The sequence below is a fragment of the Dermacentor variabilis genome, unplaced genomic scaffold (assembly GCF_050947875.1).
Source record: "Dermacentor variabilis isolate Ectoservices unplaced genomic scaffold, ASM5094787v1 scaffold_13, whole genome shotgun sequence".
Taxonomy (NCBI): Eukaryota; Metazoa; Arthropoda; class Arachnida; order Ixodida; family Ixodidae; genus Dermacentor; species Dermacentor variabilis.
The window spans coordinates 18,506,312-18,527,897 of NW_027460291.1; the positions used below are offsets into that span (position 1 = coordinate 18,506,312).

Consider the following 21,586-nt stretch of genomic DNA (forward strand, 5'->3'; position numbering starts at 1 on the left):
TGAGGAAAAAGTCAAAGGCCTTTTTTCATCTTTATTACAGCAAGAAAAAGTGCACATCTTTGCGTTATGTTCAGGCTCACCGTGACAAAAGCACAAGGCAGTGTACATAATTGCAGGCTCAGCAACAATTGTTAATGCCATTTCTTGTGCACGCCGCAGGTACAAGGACACTGACCACATACACCTTTGCTGCAACTGTAGGCACGAAAGTATACACAACAAGTTATAAATCATAAGAGAAGAAAATTACAGGGCAATCACAACCTATCCTGCAAGTGGCAATCAATAAAACTGGATAACAAACAACACTGTCCCACATCTTTTCAGCAAAGCATAACACTTTCAGTATGATGAACAACGTAAAAAAAGCACACCATGTCTCTCATTAGCTTTTCCAAACTTCAGCCTAGCAAATGTTTTTGTAAGTTGCTACCCCAATTTTGACCATAGCTCAGCATTGCCCTCTTAACATAACAGCACTAACACTGCATATCACAAATTACAGCAATTTGCAAAAATAGGGAGTTAAAGCAATAATGGACCCAAAATTAGTGGACACAATCCTTTGGCTGTACAAAAGAGCGCAGCGAGAGTACATAAGAATGCAAAGGGCCTGAAATAGAATTCGAGTTTTTGCCCAAGCAATACCACTTGGATATGCTTTTTCCATAAATTCCCTATTATGTGTCCTTGATTCGTTCCTTACAATACAGGTACTAAGACATCTTCAGGTAGTCTAAAATGACTAGCAAAAAGGTCTGAACTTGACCTAGTTGGTACTGATTCATAGCTAAAGAACAGTGCGAAAGAAAACCAGGACAAGAAAGATGACATAGGATGAGCGCTGACTCCAACAAAATGTATATATTCTGTATGTAAATATATATATGCCCAAGAAACGGGGAGGGGGGAAAGGGGTCTCAGGCTCTTCTAACTGTGCATGCGTCAAGCGTTAAAAACTTATGAACAATTGATCAATCACGGAGATAGCTTATAGTGGGAGTAATCCAGTCGGTACCTAACAAGTTAGGGTCGCTATCCAAAAGGGTGAACGCTATTCTTCCTGAAAACACGCAGTGTGACAAGCAACATTCCATGCACTTTGTGCCTAGCAAGAGGAAAGTTGTGTACGAGGTCCCGTCGTGCAGTGGCTCATAGATTGGACAAACAGGTCATTGCCTTAACGACCGCCTGTGGGAGCACTCCAGTAACCTTAAGTCCAAGAGTGGGAGCAATTCATTGCGCCAAATGCGGGTGCTTGCCTTTACTTGAAGAGGCACATGTTCTGTGCAGATACCGAGACCAGCGAGCATGCGAGATCTGCAAAGCTTTTTCTACGCACTGCAAGGGCTCAGTCAGCGAGCCTTCGATTAACTTGACTTACAGCGACGCAATTGATCATTTCTTCGCAAGTTTTCCATGTCTACACACGCCTGGTTAGAAGAGCCCTTCCCCCCTTCTTGGGCATGTGCACACGCAGTCTTCCGTTGGCAGTCAGCACTTGTGTCGTCTTTCTTGTCCTGGTTTTATTTTGCCGTTTTTTAGCTGTGATTTGCAAGCTTCAGGACAACCTTCCAATTAGATCCAGAAAACATATTCTACATTCTATGCTCCTTCATTGCAGCCAAATGGCAGTAAACATCCATCACAGAAAAGAAACCAACCTTCATGATTTCCATATTGCATTACATGGCTGAAGCAACACCTTTCAAGTAGTTAGCTTACTGAGTTATTGGCACAAGTGTAGGCATTGCTATCAGGGTTTAGCTTTCTTTTTTAACACATAAATTAACTGGTCTGTTTATACCTGAGGATCTTGATACAGATATCTGCACTTGTTTACTTTCACTGTTATGAAAATTAAGTTTAAACAATTTCGTTGACTGTTACAAAGGCAACAAATATTAGAAGAAAACCCTAGTTAAACAAACATGGTGGATTCAATGCAACTAAACAGGTTCAACCACCATAAACTATTGAGCTATATATATGTGAACATGCAGGCCCAAGTCTCAGATTACTGCTTTACACAGTGTTCAGAGAAAATTATCATGCAAAGGTACACACTCTTGCTGCATGCTCCGAAACTGAGTGGCACATGCTATGCCAACTCCAATTTTATGCCTTGCAGATGAAATGCAAGCAGTTGGAATGCAGAGTCTTCAATGTGCCTCCAACACTAGAAAAAACGACCAGCCTGTCAGAATAATTGGGTGTCATTTAAGCAATGTAGTTTCATACTAAAATAACAAAGCCTGTGTGCGCTACTAGTATGGCTGCTGTTCAGCCATCACGGGAAGGGTGCGCCAGCGTCTAAACTTTGTTCGAGTTGCAAACCTTCTTGAAGTTATCTTTTCACTGCAGTTTTATGTACAACAATGACTATTAGCAAACATTGCTACTATTACAGTTTTCAGGAAATTGCAAAAGCAAGATAAAGAATTTTTAGCATATTAAAAAAGGTACCCATGGTGAGTCTTTTACTAGACATCTATACTGGTGAGAAACGTATTCAAAAGCACTAAGAATAATTTCTGCGCTGCGAATTGTGATGAAATGACTTCATTTGGAACTTTTTAACACCTACAGCTCTAAACAAATGTTGCGAGGCCAGCACACAACATACATGAACCAAACAGAACATGAAAACATGTTTTAAACAGTAAAATATTTCAACAATGAATCCATTCTATATCGTAAAAAAAAAATTACACATAGGACCACAATTCCCAAAATGGTTGGTTGACTGCAGCACGAGATCTTCCTCTGATAATTTTAGTATGAAACTGCATGCTTCAAGTTACTTTCAATGGAAATGCCTTTGCTATGAAATGCCAGCTGTCGCGCAGCAGCTGTGTAGGCTGAATCCTACAGCTGCGCAAGAACCACGTGTGGGTTTGGGCTAGATGGTGGTCATCCACGATTACTTTTCACATGAAAAAAAAATATGGGGAGGCAATCGGAGACAACACAAACTTACACTCAACTGTCACCACTGCTTACTAATACCAATATTGGTAGTGAGTGCTAACACATTAGTGAGTGCCTCATGTTATCTCCTGAAGCCTTAAGTATCTCACAGGTACGTTGGTCTCCATTTACACAAACAAGTTCACACTTTTCAAACTCGGCACAACAACAACCTCAACCTTGCATAGCCTAGTGCCCTTCAGGCCCCCTGAACATATTGTCATGTTCTTGAAGATTATTCTGAAGATGCTAGCCAATCTGACAGTCCACTTGTGTGCCCCCCCCCCTTTTTTTTTCAGGAAAGTAATCGCAGACAATGACCAAAAAGGCGCCCAGATGGTCAACACCTGCATGATCAAATGTCCAAACGTATGACAAGAGCTTTTCATTGGCTTCATTATTGAGCAAATAATTTCCCACAAAGCTCCTCTCAGGTTGAAAATACCACAGTAGAAAGCTAGGCTGTACACTGCACCAGTATGAAAGGGGACAACTTAAGCTGTGTGCAAACCAAGATTCCTGCAAACCGACAAGTCAGAACCTCATTCACAGTTACTATATAGTTCTGGCATGAGAAGTTCTGCTCACATAGACTTCTTTAAAATTTCAGCACAGGAACAAGGAAAAGTACTGGCTTTAAATTCAAATGCAGTGTTTCCTTTCTCAATGGTGCACCATGTAGAGGGTGCACGTGTTCCAACAAGATCCTAAAGGATGTGCAACTTGCAAAAGCTGCTTCTGCAGACAGGATGGCGATTTGGCAACACACATTTCCCAAAAGGTGCTAAATGCCTATAACACATTTCCAGTGCTTGTATTATCCCATGTGGTCATGATAGGCGAAGTAAGGGAAGCGAGACTAGCACACGGCGTGGTCTTCACATCACGCATACTGTGTGGCCTACCTTTCCACGAAGAGTTCTAACCGCACATTGGCAGAGGCTGCATTTATCATAATGCACAATTGGAATTTGCATCACTACTACTTTGCCCCAAAAGTTCCGGAACTACTGTCCACCTTAAGCTCATGCAAATGATCTAAAATATATATTCGAATCAGTAGATGCAGGAAAAAAAAAAACCCAAACCACTTATCAGCACTCGTAGAAGCGTGGATGTCAATTATCAGCAGTGTGCCAATGTCAAATAGCCTGGTACACAGGGCTAGACAGGCACAGAGACACTACACGTGATGCCAAGGAAAATTAGGCAGTATTTTGCAAATGTGTATCCAAGTGGTACATAATATTGAAGTCAGGAAGGACTTCACTGGAGAATGATACAAGGTCTGGGCAGCCTCTGCTTTGCCTTCCTGATGCAAAGACAATGCCACGCTAATAAGGGACATGGTGCTACAACGAGACCACACTACGACAGCTTTGGGTGCTGTAGCCTGGAAATGAGGCCCCATCAGCCTGCTACCAATTTCGCCACGAGGACTTGTACAAATGAAAACTGAATGCCAAGTTGAGCAAAACCAAATAAGGAGCCAAGTCTTGACGACAGTCTATTTTTACCGATATAATACTCAAGGTGTTTGCGGATGCCACCTTCATTTAGTTGGCAATCAAGATTGACCAAGACCAAAGGACAAAGCATCAAGTGCGACAAGCATACTTTTTAATGCACCCCAAGTCTCTCGAGCAAGACCAATCCATTGACCTTAAATTTTGCATCTCCCCACTATGCCCTCTGATACTGTTCCCGGGCATGCCAGTGGTAAAATCTATCGCACGAAGTAATGAGGCAATGTACCCCTATAACAGTTGAGCAATTTCATACTACTATATGCTACATCAGTGTGTTCTTCTTGCCAATTCCTAGTTTCTTCACTGCTTTTAGGCTTCCTCCGTTCCTGAGAACATGTTCAATTCTATCCATATTATACTTCTTTATGTCAGCTGTCTTACGCTTGTTGATTCACTTCTAAAGTGCGACAAGCATACTTTTTAATGCACCCCAAGTCTCTCGAGCAAGACCAATCCATTGACCTTAAATTTTGCATCTCCCCACTATGCCCTCTGATACTGTGCCCGGGCATGCCAGTGGTAAAATCTATCGCACGAAGTAATGAGGCAATGTACCCCTATAACAGTTGAGCAATTTCATACTACTATATGCTACATCAGTGTGTTCTGACCGCTTCCCATATGAGCCTTAAAAGTACCCTGGCATAAAATTGCATGCAACAATAGAGCTGGCAGTTGGTAAAAAAAAAAAAAAAAAAAGCATTTTGCAGCCGCTTTTGAGACCTGAAGGAATGTTCAAAACAGCATATGAGGGAGGTTACTCCCAAGGGCAAAAGAACACTTTCTTTGGGAGTACAAAATTAAAAATTTTCCAAGCATTAAGAGAGAACTTTTGGGATTGCTTCACTGGTACAAACACGCCTAAGTGAGCCACATAAACTAGGAGACCATCAATGCATTTCGAGTGAATGGCCTGTTCCAATAAAAATAAAACATACATGGCAGTGCAGCCTTGTTAGATGAGTGACCAAGCATGAAGCCACCAGAGTGGCACATGCATCCAGCAAGCTGCTTCCGATGCATACAACACCTGTTGCACACTGAAAGTTGCGAAACACATGAAAGTTGTGGTGCAAATAGGAGCGACACGCCTGTCCCAGCTAAATTACTCTTACGCGACATTCAGTACAGATAAAGCCATGTACAAAAGTTCACACAATCAACGTGCATATAAACACCCAAGGCCACACAGCGCTGCTTCTACTCTGCCCTTGTGCAGTTTCCCATCCACAGCACAGGACATTATAAGCTACTATGTTGCTTAAAAATAACCAGCAGCGCCAATCTAGATATTCCACTCATGGCATGTTTTCAGAGTTATGGAGTCACAAATGCATGTTCCAAATCAAGGCTAAGCACAAAGGGGCTCAGCTGGGCAAATTGAGTCATGAAAGCGCGATTCAAGGAAAGTCAGGAGGGCCTCTGTGCAGCAGCATACCGAAGTGGGAGGTTGTCAAGGCAGTCACTTGTTGGCATCCTGCAACCTGTTCTGCTTTCCCAGGATCTTCATGAGCTCCTTGGACATGTAGTATGGCTTCTCTTCTGATCCATCATGCCTCTCACAATCTTCCACTGCACAGTAAACGACATTGCAGTACAGGTTGTTCACATGGGGGCCATGATTCCATTTCTGCCCTCCCTTGTCCAAAACTGAACTGGCAGTGGTACATGACATGGAAATTGGCAACACACATCATACAGTGCACCAAGACACAGAGAAAAATGAAAAAGATTAGTTGGAGGACATGCTGCGCTAATTCCCACTACTTCTGCTGCCTGTGTACCAATTGCCTCCTATGAATTTATAAGCACACAAACACACAGCTGGCACTTATGAAGATACAATAAACTGATATACTTAATGTTTTCCTTTAGTGTCCATTTAAGTCCAACTAGACTGAAAGATTAGGCTTCTGTAATAACGAATTCTTCATTCTTAACGAGAACAACACTTTTGTAAGGAAGAAAGCTATGAAAATCTGAGTGGTGCTACCTATTTTAGACTATGGCAACTCATGTGACAACAGCACTGGCTGATCCACACAGAGAGCGGCATACGTTGCGGCACGGGTGATTCCAAGTGAGGAGCAGCAGTGATGCAACAATATTGACCCACAGAGAAGAAAGATAGACGAATAATCTACCTAGCTCGACTTGATATTTTCCTGCAGTATCCCTTTAACAGCAAAGATATGTTTTAGTTTTGGCTTCAGTTTTATGAGAACATGCAGATGGTGCTATTATCCTTTGTGTTATATGTGGTCTGAAATAAAGGATATGCATAACTGCAACTGCTCCACGATAAGAGTGTGCAAGGGGGACTGAACGAGGACATACAAAGAAAGAGATACACAGATACAGCGCTGCCTCTGTGTGCTTGTTTCTTGCTACGTCCTCGTTCAGTCGCGCTCACACACTCCATCATGGATTCGAACCAAGTAGCCCGCCAACGTGTTTTAACCAAGTGCAACTGCTCACCACTTCTGTCCCTTCTTAAGCAAAAAAATGTCATCCACATATTATGCTCATGAAATTCATCACATGGCCACTGACGACCCATGGTAGCTGTAACAGTACCACAAGTCATCTGCAGCCACCTGACTGCAAGCTGTAAGCATAGTGCAGACCAAGAGATGCCATGAACGGTAATGACATGCATAATGCCTAAATGCTAACAGGCATGCAAAAAACATTCTTGAAATATCCCTAGGGTGAGCACCAAATAACAGAGATGGTATGGTCAAAGAAATCAAGTGACCCAGCACTTCTTCTGTCTGTTGATTAGGTGCGGGCTTATTGAATTATTTGGTGAGCCCACAGGTGTAACCAAAATGCAGCCAACCTTTTTTTCGTGGAAAAGTATGACTGAATGGTATTTGAAAGCTATCAAGTCCAGGGTGATTATCCTGTCGGCCTCCTTTTTCAACACATTGGTGAGTTTTTGGATCTAGTTCTGGATCAGGCCACAATGTCTACCGATGAACTTGTCAAACAAGGTTCTGAGAAAGTGTACAGTATCCCTGTGGTGTTATTTAACCAGCTAGTGCTGAAACAAGAGATGGAAAGTAGAACACTGCCTGACAAAACATCCACAATTCCTCAGGCCATAGTGGTTCAACAACCTCTACAATTATGGTCGAGGCTCTCCCTTCTGCTCTATGCCACTGAGAAAATTGTACAGTTTAACTTTTGGAGCTAGAAATGTGTGACAGCTCATCAGACAAACCAAAGGATCAAATATTATTTACAAGGAGGCAGTGAAATACAATCAGTGGTTATATAACCAATAGCAGGCAATAAACCATTGCTCAATGGAGTGACAAGGAAACAGCATCAGGTCCTGGAGCATCAACCATGGTGCAAAGAGATCTTTCCTTGTAAAAATTTAATTATAGGGTTTTAAATGCCAGAACCATGGTACTATTACGAGGCCCGCCATAGTGGTTAAAAAAATCGCAGGATAAATTTTGACCACCTCTTGGGACTCATTACGTGCACTCAATGCACGGTACATGGGCGGTTTAGCATTTTGCCCTATCAAAATGCAGCTGTCAAGGCCGGGATTTGATCCCGCGACCTCATGCTTAGGAGCGCAACGCCAGAGCCTCTAAGCCACTACAGCGGGTTCCTTGTGACTTTCTAAAGAAGTAACGTTAAAGGGCCCCTCACCTGGTCTGGCCATTTTGGGCTCACACGAGCAGTGCATACAATATGCCCTGACGATCGTGTGTCTGCTAAGTACAGTCGAACCCACTTATAGCGATACTGGTTTTAACAATATATCGGTTATAACAATGAGAAGCTGCTTCACCGTCTACTTTTGTATGTTTTCCATGGTGAAATAACCTGCTCACTGCAATGCCCAGATGCCGCATTATTGGTTATAACGATGAAGTCTGGCTGCTGGGTGTCCTAGCCGAAAAGTAGTGAAATGCAAAATCCTTGAAAAAAAAAAAAGGAAGGAAATGAGAAATTTACGCTGCTGCGCGATGGGCTGCTGCTTCAACAGCCACCATGTGCTCATTTTTCAGCCATCTTCGCCTGCCTCTCTCCCATTGCTCTTCCACCCCTCCGAACACGAATGGGCTGCGCCCATAGCTCTAAGCCGCCTCACCCTCCGAAACACGAATGGACTGCGCCAACTGCACTGCTCGCAGGTCACTCACTGGCTCCTCATCATTCAGCGCAGTTCTGCAAGCAGCTTAATCACTCGCGTTCGTCTTTGTTGGTTGCATTGATATCATTCCTGGCCATACGGTTTCTTAACCTCGTTTGACCAACAGTTGGTTTGACTCGCCGCCGAAATGGAAGATGGCTGATGCGCCCACTGATCATCGGCAATACACAACGTTGCCGGTGAAAAGAAAGCCTACCGTAGTTACACTAATATAAGTCGACTCAAATGTAAGTCGACCCCCCCATATCGCGTGACAGGAAAAAAAAAACGAGTAGACCCGAGGGCGCATTCGATAACGAAAATTTATTAGTAGCTGACATGGTCACTGGACTACTCGTCTTCACTAGTGCTGCCATTGCCATCGCTGGTACGGTCCCACAGCGCGTTGTTGTGCAGCGAAATTCCGCATTTGGCAAACGACCGCACCACGATATCTTGTGGAACAGCAGCCCACGCCAAATGCACCCAACCACACGCAGCCATCAGAGAGGCTCTTTTGACAGGTCCGGTTGGCATAATTTCGCAGTCTTCTGTCGCCAGCCACTCGTTGTACTCAAGGCGGAGCAGGTCCTTAAAAGGCGAAGGTCCGGCTTGTTTCATGACTACGTCGCACTTCACTGGCAGGGACCGATCACTCATTTCAGCGATGTACGACGCAAGCTTAGCCTACAGCTCTGGAAAGTGTACAGACTTCGGCACATGGGAAATTTTTCACTTGCCATCACAACTGAAAATTTCGCTTCGCCGCAGTCGTCACTCTCACACCACCCGTTCAGAAACATTAAACTTGCGGTCCGCTGCACAGTGATTTGCTTCTTTGGCGTAAAGGATGGCAGCCCTATTGAACGCTGCTGTGAACGAGTGCCGAATGATTAGTGAACCTGGAGCACTCATGACGACCGAGGAAGCATAGAAGTAGCATGTAGCCGGCAGTCAAGTGGAATGCGTCAACCCAATGCCTTTCATCAAACTATAGAGAAAGCTAAGCGCAACAGGGAAAGTGAAACCCACGATACTCCCCGCCAGCGCCGCCGTTTTGAGGGTGCCGCCGCGAATGGGAACCGCGGCGCTTCCATAAGCTATCGACAACCCCCCCCATAAGTGTTGCGTGCACTCATGCGTGCACTGTAAAACTCTCAAAAATGTTGAAAAACACTTCCAAAAAGCGAACAAACACGTGGGATAGCGAAAAGCTATGGGTAGAGCCATAGAGCAAACATAAAACTGTAACTACGTTGTAGCTCCCGTTGGTCTCGCTTTTTTGGCGGTGCCATGTTTTGCTTTCGATTGTAAGTCGACCCCCCCACTTCAGATTTTCAAATTTTAAAAAAGTGGTCGACTTACAATCGTGTAAATAAGTGGTCGCTTACAATCATGTGAATAGGGTAGGTGCTTCTAACCGATGAGGCGATCATCGCGAACGTGCTTGCATCTGATAGAGACGGCGACGACGGCAGCGATGATGCGGTAGGGCAGGCTGCCTCAACATTGTCTTCACAGGAGGCCCGGCACATGATTCAGTTCCTCCGGGGCTTCGTTTTCGTGAGGAACCTTCCGCTGCACTATGTGAAGCACCTTGATGCCTTGGAGAATGATGTCGGCAAGCTTCGTGTAAAGCATGCAAGGCTCACGGACATAGGGTTTTCTTGTGCAAGCCAGTACATGGCGAGTTGCTTGTGGCATCTCCCCTCAGCGTTTCTTCTGGATTTCTCAAGCTGCGGCAGCCTTCTCGCAATATTGTCACATAGTCGTGACGTCAAAGAACACAGTAGCAATACTGTGAAAGGCAAAAACTAGCTTTTATTGGGCGAACCTGTGCCCACATAACAGGCTACACTTAAAGCACAACGAGAGCGGCGAACACAGTCGGCGATTGTCGTAAATCTGATCAGCGGGTCAAGCGCGTCGGCTTTTATAGAGCAGTCGTCGAATGTTCCAGACTAATCGTTCGGACCCGCGTGCCTTCCACAAAGTTCTACACCATTCGCGTTACGCGATGAAATCAGATAACACAAGGTTCGGCGACAACAGACAGCCGGGTAGAAGCATCGATAACTTTCCAAAAACGTCGGATACATGCAGGCGCGTCCCTCACTGTGCGATTACAGTTGTTAAGCGGCGAAACGTGGTCGCTCGATAAAGATAAGTACACGTGTCAATATTTAAACAGCCCCTTTTGGGCCCACCAAAACAATGCCTCGGCAGTGCTTGCTAATCGCTTGCCACCCGTGACCCCTCTTTGGACTTGTTATAGCAGTTCTATTCTTTAAAGGGACACTAAAGGCAAACATTAAATCAAGTAAAAGTGATAGTTTAGTGCTTCAGAATCTCTAAGGCATCACTATTATCGCGAACAGGGTCTTATTAATCGAGAAACTGAGGTAAATGGACGACATTATTAGAGACTCCCCCGGGACATTCAAGCGCTTGCCTGATGACAAAAGCACCCCTCAGTTAAGTTCTGTCATTAGTACTCAGGCACATGTTGCAAAAAACGTTATTCTATTGTATTACAAGACGAAATAAAATGCTATTTATCCAGATCTATTTCATTTTTAGAAAAAGGAACTCATGGAAATTACTCTTGGCAAGACGCGGGCGGTCAAAAGGTTTTTTCGCTCAACTCTGCACAGCCCACGCTTTCACATTCAGCTATTTTGTTATCACGTAGTCCTGCGCTGGTTTTGCTGGCTTGCGAAACTTGCACAAACTGCAAGTAGCAGAGAATTTAACTTCCATGTTACGTCGCGGGATGCCCAAACGGTCTACGCCACTTGACCAAAAAGCAGCGGCGAATCCACCGCTCTGCCTTGGCTCGGTGTTGCCGTCTGTCGGGCGCCGTTTTACTCATTGATGGCAGCAAAGGGTGGTGATGGCGTATGCAACGTCACCACTCCTCTGACTGAGTGGTGGGAGATTTGAATTTCGAAAAAGGCATTCAGACCCTTCACATGCAATTTTCTCGTAAAATAAGTCCGTTCTTGGCAGATTGCGTAGGGTTCTTATGCTTATAATCTGTGTAACGTTTTCTTGTACACGCGATGCTGAATCAAGAGTTTTGTCTGCCATGTGAACTTAAACTTCTGGCGCAGTCGCAGGGCATATTCACTGCCATTCACCTCAATGTACGTTCCGCCGCCACCAAGCTCGATGAGTTAAGCACATTCTTTAATGCATTCAAATTCATGTTCGATGTGATAATGTTGACTGAAACGTGGTATCACGAAGGAAGCGACATGTTAAATATGATTGAATACAATCATTATTTTATCAATCGAAGTGATCGCCGTGGTGGCGGAGTGGCAATGCACGTAAAAAAGCACATACTCTGTGACATAATCCCGGAATTTACGTGCATTACTGCCGACTATGAAGTGCTTTGCATAAAGAGCCATATGAACATGTACGTGGCGTTTTATCGCCCACCGTCTGGTGATATGAGTGTATTCCTGGAATTTATTGAGGAGATGTTAGAATACTCAACAAATCACCAGTATAACACTCTAATAGGTGGCGACTTTAACATAAACCTTCTCAAGGATAATTTGACCTCCCGGGAATTCCTTAACAAACTTTACGCTTGTGGCTACAATAACATCATTACTACGTCAACACGTGTAACGACAACTTGCCAGTCCATACTAGACTTGTTTATCGTCAGCATAGACACTGATGTAAGCGCAGCTGGCACGGTATGCGCCGGCGTAAGTGACCACTGTCCTGTCTTTATTGCTTTTCCTAAAACTACTGAAAATGAAATAACTTGCCAGGATATCGTTAAACATAGATGTATGTCTAGCAGAAATATGACTTCATTCCGCATGCGTATGTTGAGGGAAGATTGGTCTTCTGTTTACGATAAGCTAGACCCAAATGAGAGCTATCGTGAATTTTTATCTATATTCACTAGTCATTACAACACATCTTTTCCTTACGTAAGCACCAAAGCTAACAGAAAAAGAAGAAAACCTTGGGTAGGGCGCGAGCATATCATTATGATCAAGAAAAAAGGTCGCCTTTTTAAGAAGTTTTTGCGCACACGCGATATTAAGGAATTTGAGGCCTTTAAAACTTACAGAAACAAACTAACTGCCACGTTGAAAAAGGCAAAGGCCTCCTACTATAACCACATGTTTTCTGACATCTGTCGACGGCGCCCAAACCAAGTTTGGAAAGCCATCAATCAGGCACTGAACCGCAAAGTGGGTCAGAATACATTGACGGAAATAACCATTAACGGGAACAAACTTTCCGGTGTGCATCTAGCCGAGCACTTCAGTGAGCACTTTGCTAATGCGGTGCAACCACTGGGAAGCATTGCTCATACTAACATTAATTACCATAATACTGACACAATTTTTCTCGCACCTACAGATGAAGCAGAAATAGTATGCACATTTCTTTCTCTAAAAAACAGTAAAGCTGTCGATGTCGATGGATTTCAGGTAGAGGCGATTAAGCACGTAATTGACCTCCTTGCTCCTTGTTTAACCTACGTGTTTAATCTAGTCTTTCAGTCTGGCTGTTTCCCAAATCTCATGAAAATCTCAAAAGTTTCTGTTATATTTAAAGGTGGAGATATTAATGATGCTAATAATTACCGACCAATTTCTATAATTCCTGTATTCTCCAAGGGATTAGAAAAGATAATATTCTGCCGCGTAAATAGCTTCTTCAACAAACACAATATACTTTCGGAGTATCAGCACGGTTTTCAACGTGGTAAATCTACACAGACTGCACTGTTAGCTCAAAAAGAACTGATAATTAATAACATCGAAGAAAGAAAGCTTACGCTGGGCGTTTTCATTGACTATAGCAAAGCCTTCGATACCCTAAACCATAACATTTTACTCGGGAAATTAGGTGCTTATGGGGTACGTGGTGTAGCTAATTCACTATTTAGTTCGTATCTGTCTGAAAGAAAACAATGCGTCTCAATTGCTAACTGTTTTTCATCTTCTAAAACCATTTCTTGTGGCGTACCTCAAGGAAGCATTTTAGGACCAATGCTGTTCAATATCTACATAAATGATATTGTTAAGATAAACAATGACGCCTCATTCCTGCTCTACGCGGATGACACTAGTATTTTTGTTTCTGGACAAGATCCAACTGAAATTGTTGCGAGAACTCAAAGTGTACTTTCAGATGTGCTGCAATGGTCTACAGCTAATGGCTTACGAATAAATGCGACAAAAACAAAAGCTGTCTTTTTCAGATCCCGAGGCACTGAAGTCAACGTCAACCAATCATTAACGCTTGAGGGAATACCCGTCGAAATAGTGGAGAAACATAAACTTCTGGGCGTGACTTTTTCTGCTCATATGACATGGACGTGTCATATTGAATCACTGACTAAATCGTTATCGCGTGCTGCTGGTGTTCTGTCACGATGTAGGCACTTTCTTCCAGAAAATGCTAAACTTCAGATTTATCATGCTCTGTTTTCTTCCCATATAAATTACTGCCTGTTAGTCTGGGGCACCACAACCCTTAGTAACATAAATGCAATTCACCTATTGCAGAAAAGAGCACTTCGGTATATTGCAAACGTCCCGCGCAATAGTTCTACAGTTACATTGTTTACCCGCTATAAAATATTCAGTGTGAAACGCATGTTCGATTTTCGTTTAATGTATGCTTATTTCTTTTCAAACGAGCAATTCAAAGTTTTTATTAAAGATTTATCTAATATAAGCATGCATTACACTGATTCACGCACCCGCAGCACCGACAAGTGGCTTGTTCCTCGTTCCCGCACGGCCTATTTTTTGCAGTCTCTTCGATTCACACTGCCGTCCCTACTTAATAAATATGAAGAGAAAGACGCCAACTTTTCTACGTTTACAGAAAAAGAAATGCGTGAATTTTTTCTAACTCTTGTCTAATGTGTTTTGTACTGCCCGAACATGATCAAGTATGTTTCATTATTCCTTCTAACACGTTTATTTTCGTCATTTTATGATGTGTGTTCACGTGAACATTGAATATTAGAACTATAATGTACAACTGTTCTGGAGTGTACTTATATATTGACATTATTTGTTCGTTCCGTTGTTGTATTTGCACAACCTCTTAATTTTTTTTTTGAACTGCATATTTTACTTGGTTATTGTAAATTTGTTTTTGAACGTATGAATCGTAATACCGCTGTCATGTACGTGGCCCTTTAGGTATTTTCAAGTGGTGCTACTACCGCTTTTCGCCTAAGGGAGCCCCAACTGTCGTTGGAAATAAAGATTTGATTGATTGATTGATTGATTGATTGATTGAAACAAGTGTTGCGAGGTTTCTGGAATGGTATTTAAACAGTCCACATCGACTTATTATTAGCCTTTGGTGTCCCTTTAACGCCGACAGTCGTGACTTGCTACGCAAGATTGGCGCACCCAGGAAGCAGTTAAACGAGTGAACAAATCCAGCAGCTGGATGGAGCAAGGTGGTGGGGAAGGGCACTGGCCTCCCCAGAATTATAGTTTTCTCACATCAGCTCTGCCATCCCCCTATTTTGATTTTTTCGTGCAACCCGGTTATAACAATTATCGGTTATAACAATGGAATTTTCGTGGCACTTGAATATTGTTACAGTGAAACCTCGTTAAACCGTAGTTGACCAGAGCTCGGAATAAGAACGTACTAAACAATCGTACTGTTTAACCGAATTAGCATGAGATCGCCCACTTACCTGTCGAAAACGGAATTCTGAGAGAGTGCGATGAAAGGGGAAAAAAACATGCAGTATTTATTCACTTCGCGCGACAAAAGTGTTATTTTCGTTTGATGCCACGGTGGCCTAGCACGATGACAGTGGCCTCAAACTTAGTGAAGCTGCGTGCCAGCTTTTCAGCCAGCCCCCCCTTCTCGGCAAACACTGGCATGGCAGATTCCTCGTTGGTGTTACGTATTCTCTGTGCACGCGCGCAGTAGTGCTGCAGAAGTCCCGGGGGCGCATTTTCATTGCTGGGTGCCGGAGTTTGGAATACTTTTCGTTTTTTTTTAATAGAGTTACGTTATCGCGCCCCTGTTCTCGTCGTGACGATTGCATTCATGAGGCTGACCTAACGCGCAGCTTCTTCCACTGTCAGGCCTAAATCGCCCGTGCCGTCGTCATCACTGCCGCTAGTCGACACTACGGCAACAACAGAGGCAACGATGGCGAAAAGTCGAACCTTGTAGCCGACATCTCTTCGCAGTCGCAAGAGCGCTGCGACTGTGAACTTCTTGCATTCTTCTTCTTTGCATTCAAATGCAACTTTTTTGCATTCCAAATTCCACACACCGTAATCAACAGCAGATCCCTGTCACATGCCAGCGCCGACTTCTCCGTGTCATGTTTGATAGCACAGGCGATGTCCAATTTTTCTTCTATGCTGAGCACTCGGCTTCTTTTTTTTTTATCCGAGCTTCGGCATGACGCGAGTCCTCGCATGCACGATGCCACAACGCTCTCTGGCATCTCTCTGGCACGGCGCCGAAATGATGTTGATGTGGCTTCATGTGCGAACGCGCAAGGCGCTTGGAGGCTGTTGTTCCGATTTCTGAGGCTTGTTGTTCTGCCGGGCCGCTCGGTGGAGACGACGCACCACGGTGTTTGTGCGACGAAAAGTGGAAACACTACGTTTTAACTGACGCGTGCGCAATAAGCTGGTACAGTTTATGCGGATACGAAAACACATTATGTTCAGTGGCCGCCGAGTTGGGGATTTCACTTTACTACTTTTAAAATGAAACTACTGTTTAAGCGGGTACGGTTTAACAAGGTTTTACTGTATAAGTGGGCTCGACTGTATTACATCCCTATGCACCGTAGAAAGAGCTTAAATTTCAAATCAAATGTCCTTTGTCCTTCTCTTCGTGGGCACCATGCTCCCGGCTGGAGAGTCGACATCAAATGCACAAGTGCACCCACGTACATGGCGCAGTGCTGTGACGTCACTTGCAGTGAGACGCAACTAGGAATTATTTGAGGGAACATCAGTTATTTGTTTCATCTGTTGCTTCAATAGATGAATTAAAGTTTAGCAAAATAACAAAACATACAAACAAAATGTCTGCATTTTTTTGTTTTATGTACTTCGTACCGTAGCAAGAGAAACACTTCCGTTTTGTCTGCTTGATCTCACGTTTGCATGCAGAGAACGAAACTATGTAATTTTCTACAGTGTTACAGTGGTGTGATCATATTCTTTCATCCTCTCGCATCTGCCTCACTGCTTGTGACTGCGGCACTGACTTATATCCCACTTCTGATACCATGTATCAGCATGACTGCGTGTTCCGCGTAGCCAGGACACTAGTTCCCAGGATTTATGGAGTTGTCATTTTTATGCAGTGAAGTATTTCAGTTGACTAGGCGATAATATACAGAGAAGTTAGGCAACGCCCCCTCAGCATTGTGCATAGCACAAGTGTCAGGCATGACACGATACAGCTAATCAGGTGTTTTACGCAGAGCGTGCAAAATGAGACAAATGCAACAACTCCCGCGTGAGACCATCACCGGAAGTGCACCACTCAACAAAAATGCGAGAAACAGGAAAAAGAAAAAGCACTTGTGTGTTACCTTTGCCTTGTGTCCTTGTTTGTTGTGTGCGTGCTGTACTTTTATAATGAAAAGCTACCAACCTGCGCAATTTTCAGTACTTTAATATTAATGAACTAATCTGAAAAAATTCTTGCAGTAGAACACTCCTTAGAGGGAATGTAACCACTTCCAGCGTATAACCAAAATTTGCTATGTGGCCTGGTGAGGGGCCCTTTCAATGATGGAAGCAGGCACTGTTGTGCAACATTTTACATCTGATAACCCTGCTTTACTTTCTTGAAAAGCACCGATTACTATGACTTGCTGAACCAGAGTTTCCATCAAGACTGGTCCTTGGAAGACTGGTCGTCTTCCAAAAGATTTGCAACAACCGGCTCCCCTCAAAAAGGCCCTGCAACTCTCAAAGCAGTAGAAGTCAGAGCACACTACTGATCTAAGCAAAGCTACAAGGCATGGCAAAACCTTCATGAGACATCTGATCCTTACTTTGCCAACTCGGACGCATACCAAGCGATGGAAAGTGCAATATCTAGATTCGTGTCAGTGAGAGATTCTTTAATGGACATTGGAGATGTGTCCCCCACTACAGTGTGCTTCATAATTAGATAGTTGTTCTAGCATTAAAACCCTGGAATTGAAATTTTGAAAGTTCATCCTCGGGGTACCAACAAGTTTGAAGCTCCATTTGAATAACATGATACAGTGGAATTTTGTTAACTCAAATGAGCTTAATTCGAACTTGCAGTTTATTTGAACTGATGTTGTGGCCCTGTAAAAAAAAAGAAGTTTCAGTTTTGCTTAAAAGGTGAAGCATCGAATACAATAGCAAGTTATTTGACATCTACGCGAAGTAGGGTAGTCATTTTATCGGCAGTATAAACTTATAAACATTTGCTCACAAACTAAATTAACAAGCATGGCGTCACGTGTGCACAGGCAAACATGAACACATCTTGCTCAATGGCCGCAGACACTCGTCATAACACTGGTGTGAGGAGCAGCGGCAGCCACAGTGAGTGAATTGCCCTTTGAGCTGCCTTACGCTTCAACGTGAACTAAGCGGTGAGAACCCTGCGCACAAAAAGCTATTAGCCCTCGGTGTGCCTAGACTCTGTACCTACAGCCAATTGTATTAAAGATTGGGCCCGCAATGCCGCGCTCAGCTGTGATATACAAAGCCGCCTCTAAAGTAGAAGTCCCATCCCCTCGGTGCCACCTTCCTCCCTTGCACATGCGAGATCGAGCTGCCATCCTCGGCTCACCCTTGCACGCTTTCACTTGCACCCACAGCACAAGGCATGTGGTTGCAATGTTATCACACTTGGACTTTCTATGGAACATCATGGCGACGGCAACAGCGATACCAATGCCCAGAGCAGAAATACGCCAGAAGTGTTCATATAAATGCTATCGCAATAACAATGTGCATTTCAGTGTGCGAAACAATCGCTAACTGTCCGTTACCGGCTATTTTCTGGCCGTTACCAGCCGAAAAACAGCCAGTAACGGACAGTTAAATCAAGCATATCGAGCCACCGATTGTGCTAGCAGCAGCGTGAATTCGTGAAGCGGTGAGCCGGCTGCTACTCACCCCTCTCATTGAAAGTACCGTATTTTGGTGCGTATTATCATCAGCCTATTTTATGTCCGCTGCAGGACGAAGGCCTCTTCCTGCGATCTGCGATTACCCCTGTCCTGCGCCAATTGATTACAACTTACACCTGCAAATTTCCTAGTTTCATCACCACACCTAATTTTCTGCCGTCGTCGACTGCGCTTCCCTTCCCTTGGCACCCATTCTGTTATTAATAGTTCACCGGTTACCTTCCCTAGGCATTACATGGCCTGTCCAGCTGTTTTTTTTTTTTCTCTTACGTCAAGTAGACTATCGGTTATGCCTATTTGCTCACTGATCCACACTGCTTCTCTTCCTGCCTTTTAATGTTACGTCTAAGATTTTTCGTTCCATCGCTCTTTGCACGGTCCTTAATTTGTTCTTGAGCTTCTTTGTTGACCTCCAAGTTTCTGCCCCATATGTTAGTAGTGGTAGATGCAATGATTGCACACTTTTCTTTTCAACGACAGTGGTAAGCTCCTAGTCAGGATTTGGTAATGCCTGCCGTACACACTCCAACCAATTCTTATTCTGTAAATTTCCTCCTCATGATCAGTGACCCCTAGTGAGTATTTCATACAGATAAACAAACTCCTGCACAGATTCAAGAGGTTGATTGGTGATTATGAATTACTGTTCCCTTGCCAGGCTACTGAACATTATCTTTGTCTTTGGCATATTAGTGTTCAACCCTACTCTTACACTCTCTCCGTTAAGGTCCTCAATAATTTGTTGAAATTCATTCCCAGTGTTGCTGAACAGAACAATGTCATCTGCAAATCGAAGGTTGCCAAGATATTCGCCTTTGATCCTCACTTCCCAGTCGAGTAGCTTGAATACTTCTAAGCATGCAATGAATAGTATTGGAGAGATTGCGTCTTCTTGCCTGAGCCATTTCTTTGTAGGTATCTTCCTACATTTCTTGTGGAGAATTAAGGTAGCTGTGGAATCTTTGTATATATTGCCCAAGATATTCATGTATGCCTCCAGTACTCCTTGATTAAGGAATGCCTCCATGACTGCTGGTATCTCTACACAATTAAATGCCTTTTCATAACCCACACCAAAAATTTTCAAAATTTAACAGTAGAGCTGGGGTGCAGGTTACATGCAAATTTTACCTTGAGGTGCGGACTTCAAGCAGTAAAATTTTGCCTAGACTTATGGCTTCACGGCAGCACATGCTGCGCTGCCGTGAAGTAACACTTGTGGAACTCGTCCCTCGTGTTAGCGCAGTGCACATGCACCACCTCACAAAGTGCTGCACGCAAGTGAATAAGCTTCCTTTAAATTGAACCCCATTTAATGCAAACAAATTTTCAGGCCTCTTCCAGTTTGAATTATCGACATTCAACTGTGCTACTACAGCCGGGAAAAAACTATACAGTGCAGCAAGAGAAAAGCAAACACTGCTGAAAAAGGATGCTAGCCACAGGTACTGTCCACGCACCCGCACTGCCACTAGCATCATCAATGACCGTTACGCCAAAGAAAAATGGCAGTCCAAGTTTTTCTGCAATGACAAGGTAAATAATAGCTGCACACAACTACTTCCATTTGCAATGCCTGGAATAGACAGTACTATTGATGAAATTAGTGTTGGTACCTGGTTTTCTAGCATAGACCCACAGTAAAATCTCGTTATAATGAAGCTGGAAGGGGGGTTTTAATTACTTTGTTATAACCATTAGTTCGTTATAGCTATCCCACCAAATCTCACAGCAGCCTGCCACGTGAAAAAGAAAACGGCTGTCGCACGGAAAGAACAAGCAAAAAAAAGACAGCAAGGAATTGCTACTTTATTCACGCCAAGCAGCTCATCACTGATCTATCAACAGCACAGTAGCTCGTGGCTTACTTCGCAGAAAAAAAGTCCTTGATAGATTTTTGCCGCGTCTTCTTCAGGCGAATGATGGCTTTGTCAGCTGCAGCTGCTATTTCGAGTTCGTCCTCGCCACCAACGTGAGCACCAAAGAAGCGGCACAGCAGATCCAGTGCTTGTGCGGGCGTTGGTATGTCGGGTTTGCCAATCTTAGGCTCCGCGCTGTCATCGACACATTAGTCACACTCATCATTAGGCACCCCTGTCATCACGCACACAATTTTCGCGTCCGTTAGCTCTCCCATCGTCACCGCGTCAGCATCAGCACTGACGTACGTGCAGAAGGTGTCGCAGTCAGGCACAACGCCGGCGTCAAGGAGGGTGTCCCATGACGCTAGGGCTTAGTCTACCGCGGCACCCTCATTGGCGGCAACACAGAGTTCTTCGCTGTAACCGCCGCTGCTGACGTCAAATGAGGCATGCCGGAACCGATTGGCGATCATGCTTGCCAGTACAGCCATCCAAGCAGCCTGTAGCATCTCGATCACCAGGTACAGGTCGATTGTGGTCTTGCACTTCATACTCCATATTGAGCAGAATTCGGTTGATCACATGCTTGTAATAGCCTGACTTGACCCCTTCAGGCACGAATTATGGTATTCTGCAGATAAATTTTAAGAACTTGCAGGTATTGATGTTTTAGGTGTCAGAGTCCGAAAAAAAAAAAATCGGCTCTCTAGGAAAATTACCGTATTTACTTGCATAATGATCGCACTTTTTGTCAGAAAAATTGACGCAAATTCAGGGGTGCGATCATTACGTGGGTTAAACTTCCTGCGAAAAGAAAAAAAAATTTTTGCATCCCGCGTTTGCTGCGGGATCCGGGACATCAAAACAAAAATGGCAGCCGGCGGAGCAAGCCAAA

General features: G+C 43.8%; 1 protein-coding gene across 5 annotated transcripts in view; it reads right to left on the reverse strand.

The window, feature by feature from the left end:
• Nucleotides 1–17: 17 nt before the first annotated feature.
• Ctl2 (Choline transporter-like 2) overlaps nucleotides 18–21,586 on the reverse strand; it is a 494,927-nt gene continuing 473,358 nt past the window's right edge. For all 5 annotated transcript variants that reach the window (XM_075677602.1, XM_075677595.1, XM_075677596.1 and 2 more), the window contains one exon: nucleotides 18–6,071. In XM_075677602.1, coding sequence (XP_075533717.1) covers nucleotides 5,962–6,071 — 110 coding nt within the window. In that variant the 3' untranslated portion in view covers nucleotides 18–5,961. The remainder of the gene's footprint in view (nucleotides 6,072–21,586) is intronic.